General features: G+C 37.4%; 1 protein-coding gene across 3 annotated transcripts in view; it reads left to right on the top strand.

Annotated features, from left to right (window-relative positions):
• WDR49 (WD repeat domain 49) overlaps positions 1-5,903 on the top strand; it is a 142,410-nt gene extending 136,507 nt beyond the window's left edge. For all 3 annotated transcript variants that reach the window (XM_030328718.1, XM_030328717.1, XM_030328716.1), the window contains one exon: positions 5,749-5,903. In XM_030328718.1, coding sequence (XP_030184578.1) covers positions 5,749-5,879 — 131 coding nt within the window. In that variant the 3' untranslated portion in view covers positions 5,880-5,903. The remainder of the gene's footprint in view (positions 1-5,748) is intronic.
• Positions 5,904-7,446: the final 1,543 nt, after the last annotated feature.

Raw genomic sequence — 7,446 nt, 5'->3', positions numbered from 1 at the left:
TATGAATTTTTTATCACCTTTTTTTTTAACTAAACAAAAAATGGGCAAGATTTTCTCTCAAGGCCCTATCAGTTAGTTATTGGTATAACTGTCCTGAAACCCAGTCAATTATGTAGAAATTCCTCATCTAGTTGAGAGACAAATCTCAATAAAACAGCGAGAGTTTATTTCAAAAGGAAATTTCTGGCTTTCATAGTGGATTTCAGGAGAGCTCTAAGGCATTCAGAATGTCTCATGATTCTCAAATGCTAATCCGCAGGCATACAGGACAGAATCAATGGCTAATATACAGAAATCCATATATCTTACACTGCTGGCATTAGACAAATGGAAAGTATTTTCATTTGTAGCTTTGCTTAAGAGATAGTCCAGGTTTATTCATTTTTGTGCTATTGCTAAAAACCAAAATATACACGGTCAAATATTAGAACATAAGAAAAATTGTTCAGTGAGAAATCTCCCTCTCCTCTATCACACTGGTTTGTTCAGTTTCCGGTATCACTTATTTCTGGAATCCACTAATATGAGTTTCTTTTTTTTTTTAATTTATTTTAATTTTATTTTTTAAAATTTACATCCAAATTAGTTAGCATATAGTGCAACAATGATTTCAGGAGTAGATTCCCACTGCCCCTTACCCATTTAGCCGCCCCCCCCACACAACCCCTCCAGTAACCCTCAGTTTGTTCTTCATATTTATGAGTCTCTTCTGTTTTGTCCCCCTCCCTGTTTGTATATTATTTTTGTTTCCCTTCCCTTATGTTCATCTGTTTTGTCTCTTAAAGTCCTCATATGAGTGAAGTCATATGACTTTTGTCTTTCTCTGACTGACTAATTTCACTTAGCATTATACCCTCCAGCTCCACCCACATAGTTGCAAAAGGCAAGATTTCATTCTTTTTGATTGCCAAGTAATACTCCATTGTATATATACACCACATCTTCTTTATCCATTCATCCATCAATGGACATTTGGGCTCTTTCCATACTTTGGCTATTGTTGATAGTGCTGCTATAAACATGGGGGTGCATGTGTCCCTTCGAAACAGCACACCTATATCCCGTGGATAAATGCCTAGTAGTGCAATTGCTGGGTCGTAGGGTAGTTCTATGTTTAGTTTTTTGAGGAACCTCCATACTGTTTTCCAGAGTGGCTGCACCAGCTTGCATTCCCACCAACAGTGCAAAAGAGATCCTCTTTCTCCGCATCCTTGCCAACATCTGTTGTTGCCTGAGTTGTTCATGTTAGCCATTCTGACAGGTGTAAGGTGGTATCTCATTGTGGTTTTGATTTGTATTTCCCTGATGATGAGTGATGTTGAGCATTTTTTCATGTGTCAGTTGGCCATCTGGATGTCTTCTTTGGAGAAGTGTCTATTCATGTCTTTTGCCCATTTTTTCACTGGATTATTTGTTTTTTGGGTGTCGAGTTTGGTAAGTTCTTTATAGATTTTGGATGCTAACCTTTTATCTGATATGTCATTTGCAAATATCTTCTCCCATTCTGTCGGTTGCCTTTTAGTTTTGCTGATTGTTTCCTTTTCTGTGCAGAAGCAATATGAGTTTCAGTGTATCCTTTGAGGGTTTCTGTATGCACTGATGATTTTAGATTTTGACCTCTGCTTTCTCTGGGTTTTGATTTTCCTGGTATACTTTTCAAATCCTTCTATTTCAAATTTTTGGAGTCACTTCATTTTAGATGTGTGCTGGGTTTTGCTTTTGATCCAGCTAAAAAATAATTTTTATGATCATGATATTGAGCACATTTAAATTTGTCAATATATTATATATAAAAATATATATTATATATTGTTTGGTTTTATATTTCTCACACTCTTTTTTATGTCATTCATTGGTTATATGGGTTTTAAAGTTTTCACTGGATCTGTAATTTTTTCTTTGTTTTTATTTGGGGAGGGTATTATACATTCTAGTGGTAACTTTATACTCATAGGTTGATATAACTCTTCTAGCCCTTCAGTTTTCTAGGACAGTAACCATTACATCCATGTTGACTAATGATAAAATGAGCATGTTTCTTCACTCCCCTCTTTCTCTTCTTTTTTTTTTTAAATTAATATTTATGTATTTTTTTAATTTTTTTTTTCAACGTTTATTTATTTTTGGGACAGAGAGAGACAGAGCATGAACGGGGGAGGGGCAGAGAGAGAGGGAGACACAGAATCGGAAACAGGCTCCAGGCTCTGAGCCATCAGCCCAGAGCCTGATGCGGGGCTCGAACTCACGGACCGCGAGATCGTGACCTGGCTGAAATCGGACGCTTAACCGACTGCGCCACCCAGGCGCCCCAATATTTATGTATTTTTGAGAGTGAGAGACAGAGTGTAAGCTGGGGAGGACCAGAGAGAGAGGGAGACATAGAATCTGAAGCAAGCTCCAGGGTCTGAGCTGTCAGCATAGAGCCTGACACGGGGCTCAAGCTCACAAACTGTGAGATCATGACCTGAGCTGAAGTCGGACCCTTGACGACTGAGCCACCCAGGTGCCCCTCTACCACACAATTATATTCACCAATGTGATCTTTTTTTGTGCTTCTTTTATTTTGTTAAATTTATTTATACTACTATTCCTTGACTTGTTGGTTTAAGTCCTTTGTCTCTTAGCTGTTGCTGATTTATCATGAATGAAGCTTCTCCCTAATCGTTCCAGTTTTTGTTAAATTGTATCATTTTGACATTGTCAGGCATGTGGCATTTACCATCTGTTTTGTTATCCTACGCTTCATATTATTTTAATCTCACTTCTACATTTAAAAATATACAGCACTCTCCACTAAGTCTTTTTCTAAATTTTCCTCAGTCATCCATCAGTTTACTTTGTAGTAGTTTTCTCAAAAAGGTCTCTTAGAAACAATAGTCCCCGAATTTCCTGAATGTTGAAAATTTGCATTTTTAGATTTGTTGAAACTTTTGTATTTTTAGATTTGAGGCGCAGCTTGAGTGTGTATAATATCCACACTCCACACGTTCTTTCCTTGATTTTCTTGTTGGCGTTGCTCTCTCTTCCGGTATTGATCATTGCCGTGAAGATATCTAATGCAAGATACACATTTCTCTCCTTTTAAGCGACTTGATCATTTTGTCTGGCTGCCAAATGATTCTCTTTAAAGTCTAATAATTTGACGAAGATGTGCTTCGGTTTGACTTCTGATTCTGTTATTCCTGGTGCCACAGTATGTCCTTCCTGTGTATGTCAGATTGTCTCTAATTTAAGGAAAACTTTACACATAATACCTTCAAATATTTGTTCCATTTTGGTGTTCGTTCTGAGGGACTCATCTGATTGTTGTGTTGGTTGAATCTATTTCTTTTTCAGTGTCACTTTCCTCTCTCATTTCTCTTCTTTTCATTTTCACCTTATTATATTTGTTTGTCTCATTTGTAAACTCCATTTCCCATTATGTTACCACACACTTGTGAGTGAAAATCTCACTTGTGAGATTTTTCCTGAGCTCTGCCAGCTCACTTTCCTCACTTCCTGTTGTGACATTTCCGGAGCTCTTTCACTTCTGCTCTGTGATCTTCCTTTACAGAAATAAGTGCTTTTTCGAGTTTTAAAATATAGTTTGTGACAAAGCGCTTAGTAACAATATTTATCTGGCCAGCGTGGCAGCGTATTTCTGGAGGTAGTTTATATATTAATTCATTCTTCTCTTTAAAAATTTTTTTTAATGTTTTTATTTATTTTTGAGATAGAGAGAGAGAGCAAGCAGGGGAGGGGCAGAGAGAGAGGGAGACACAGAATCTGAAGCAGCCTCCAGGCACTGAGCTATCAGCATAGAGACCGACCTGGAGTTCAAACCGTGAGATCATGACCTGAGCCAAAGTCAGACGCTCAACCAACTGAGCCACCCGGGTGCCCCTCTTCTGCCCTTTTTAAAGTTTGTTTTGTTTTGTTTCTAATTTTGCTTATAGTCCTTTGTGTCCACTCTATGCCATTTTTTTAAATTTCCTGTCTTAATAATTAGTTTTAATGAGTTGGATTTTTTTAGACCTGAAGTTTGTAGTAGGTCCCTAGGTGAGAGTTTGTGGTGGGGGATGGAGTGGCCTTCAGTTTTTACAACTGACAGGCAAACTGCTTTTAGGAAACAACGGCTCATGTGCGTGATTCTTCATGTAGCCCTGCCTCATCTGTTTCTCTGAACCAAACAAGGTGTCGTGGAGGGCTTTTGCTTCCGGCCTTGTTCACCTCTGTTTGCATCCATAGATATAAATGAAAGATAAAGCATTTGTACTGCAGGGTGAGCCCCTCGCCTTTAGTCAGTGTCTTTTTGCTAGAACTTTCTGAGATGCTGTGGCTGCTGGCCTTCTTACACTTTCAGACTCATCACCTTATCTCATGTAACAGCTCTTTGGCTGCCCTTGTTCCTGTTTTGCAGGCTGCAGGTTACCTCTATCTTTGGGCTTCACTCACGTGGAGTTTGTTTGCCAAATTATTATTTGTTTTCATTTTTCCTGATTGTTCTAGTATAATATTCAAGAGAAAATGGGGAAGGATATTGACTTATACAATCATGTTTATATGGGAAGTGGAGAGGGTTTTTTTTGGTTTTTGGTTTTTGTTTTTTTCCCCCTAGTTCATATATGTAAAGATGGCAGTATACGGTGAAGTTGTTCAATGTTTATGTAGTTTATTTCATGTTCCTCGGGGTTGCCATTTAAAGTATTCCTTTGTCCCGCTCCAACCTCATTCTCTCTCTCTTTTGAACCTTGGTCACATTGTACTGAATTATTCAGAATTACCTGAACGGTGGCTCTTGTTTCTCCACACTTTGGTTTGCTTTGTTCTTTCTCGTTGACATTTCCTTTCCCTCTTGCTAACCCTTCCTCACCTCCGTGGCCCTTCTTATCAGTTAGAATCCTATCTGGACTTCAAAATCTGCCTCAAATAGTGTCTAATTCTTCAAGCTTTTCCTCTGATCTCTGCATATTGTTACAATCTCTTTATATGCTTAACCAAAATTTCTGTTGCTCCTATTTTCTCAGAACTGTAACTTATTGTACTTGATATTTTGGTCATTTGGGCACTGTGCCTGCTTTCTACCAGTTGGAAGAAGGCCTGCGACTGAGTCATATCTGTGCCTCATTTATGCCCAAGCATAGGACATTGTGCATAATATACATCCAGTAAGCATTTGTTGAAATGATAGAATTAAGCAAAAGGCCAAAATTATTTTCTCGGATGCATGGCACAATTTCCTCCTACATCTCACTGATGCATAAGACGGCCACTCATGGGGGATAATTTGGCTCTTTTTTTCTGAAGCCACAGATCCCTGTAGATCAAAGTATCTTATAAGGACGTGATTGCAGAAGAGCTTGTTTAGTGGTGCAGACAGTCAAATTGTGTTTTGATTGTTTTCTTTGTCTTATTTCAATACAGAATAATCTGTTCTTGGCTTATTATGAGTCTTTGATAGCTGCTAAGTAGATGAAAAAGCAAAAATGGAAAACACAAGCTTCTTTAGTCTTCTACTGAGAGTGGTGGAAATCATCATGATATAAATACATTAATAGAACAAACTCTGTTAAAATTTAGCTTTTTAATTTAAACCGAAGTCAAAGAAATAGCAGGAACTTAAGAGAAAATCCCCCCAGATACACTCTTGGTGTTAGAAACATACAAATTTTCAGATGAATTCAAATGGGAATTTTCTCCCCACTATTTCATTTAATTGGGCCTCTTACCAAGTATAATTTACATGTTATTTTCTTCATCATTTTGTAGCTTTGAACGCTGTATTTGATGAGAAAAACCTGTTCCCCAAAGAAATTCTGGATCGTGAACGAAGAGCCAAGCAATTATATCAAGAAACAAGTAGTGAAGTGAAGATTAAAAGAAATAAGAAGCAATTATAATTGAAACAAAAATAAATATTTCATTGTCACATAAAATATGAATATAAAATGCAGAGAGGAACCAAGAATTCCGTGTCATTCTTTGACTTTATATTTAAAAAAAGATTTTTTAAATGTTTATTTATTTTTGAGAGAGAGATTAACAAAGTGTGAGCAGGGAAGGAGCAGAGAGAGACAGAGACACAGAATCTGAAGCAGACTCCAGGCTCAGAGCTGTCACCGCAGAGCCTGGTGCAGGGCTCGAACTCAAACTGTGAGACCATGAGTCAAACGCTCAACCAGCTGAGCCATCCAGCTGCCCCTCCTTGACTTTGTATTTAAACTTCAGAAAGTTTCGCCTTCAGACAATGTCTTAGTGCTGCTTTTATCCGTCACCTTTCACTTTCTGTGCCTTCTTAATAAAAGATAGATTGGACTACAGAGGGGCCAATATTAACTGGTATCATCTATTCCCAAGTGGTTTTATATAAAAATGTACATTTTCAGAGCAATGCATTCTAACCAGTTGCCCTTCTGGTTGCTTCTATAGGCAAATATTTTTGATCAATTATTATTATAAAAACCTGCCTTGAAGTTAAATATGGAAAGTACTAACACAGCGAATATCTACAAACTTAACTAAGAAAACCATTTCCACGTATTTACATACTTTCTAGTTTTTTGAAAATGATTCTGATAATGCAGTCAGACCATGTCAGTAGCAGCTATTCCTATTAATTCTTACAGACTTGCATCCATTCTTCTGTGTACCGATTGAGAAATTACTGCATATGTTCTGCTTCTGTGTTTTGTCTTACCATATTATTGAAGAGCATAGCACTACCAAAGAGGTAATAGTCTCAGAAAAAAGAATTGTTTTGAAGAGACTGGGGCTAGGTATAGGACTCACTCTATGTAGAAGCTCAAGTGGGAAATGTTTGGCTCTGAAAAACAATGCCTCGCTTTTTGGATCCATTTTTCTTTATAAATGTCATCATCTACCAGGTAACCAATATTCTTATGCTGCTTTATTTATTGTGTTCTGTAGGAGTAATTAATAAATTCATTCATATAACTTTAGTTACTACACATTTGCATTTTAAAGACTTCTTTCAAAACCATTTGTATTTTTTAGAAGAATTTTGTACTAACACACACAAGTAAAGGAAATAATTAATATATGAGGGGTCTATTCTGTTCAGTAACTGCAAAATTTCATTGTGTTTAAGCCTCACAGTAATCATATATCTATTATAAGGTTAAAATCTGAGATTTGGATTTGGTAGAAGAATGCCCAGTTATCTATGGCAGAGTTGAGGTTGGAGCCTGGGTGTGTTTTACTCCAAAGAGTGTGGTTTTGCACTTCAACTTTCTGTTCACTCTCTTCTTGTCAGTATAAAGTCAGTGGACTGAACTTTAGCAATGGAGTTTCCAGAATCAGTGGAGCAAACGTTTTAGCTGGTGAGGAGGGAGGCAGAGGAAAGGTGTTCAGAAGACACTGCCTATTCCATTTACATTTAAGTGCATCCTGATCAGGCCCTGTGATGTCTATGTATACTGCTTTTCCCTCTCCTTGAATGACAACCAC

The sequence above is a fragment of the Lynx canadensis genome, chromosome C2 (genome assembly GCF_007474595.2).
Source record: "Lynx canadensis isolate LIC74 chromosome C2, mLynCan4.pri.v2, whole genome shotgun sequence".
Classification (NCBI taxonomy): Eukaryota; Metazoa; Chordata; class Mammalia; order Carnivora; family Felidae; genus Lynx; species Lynx canadensis.
This window is presented reverse-complemented; position numbering and strand designations above follow the sequence as displayed.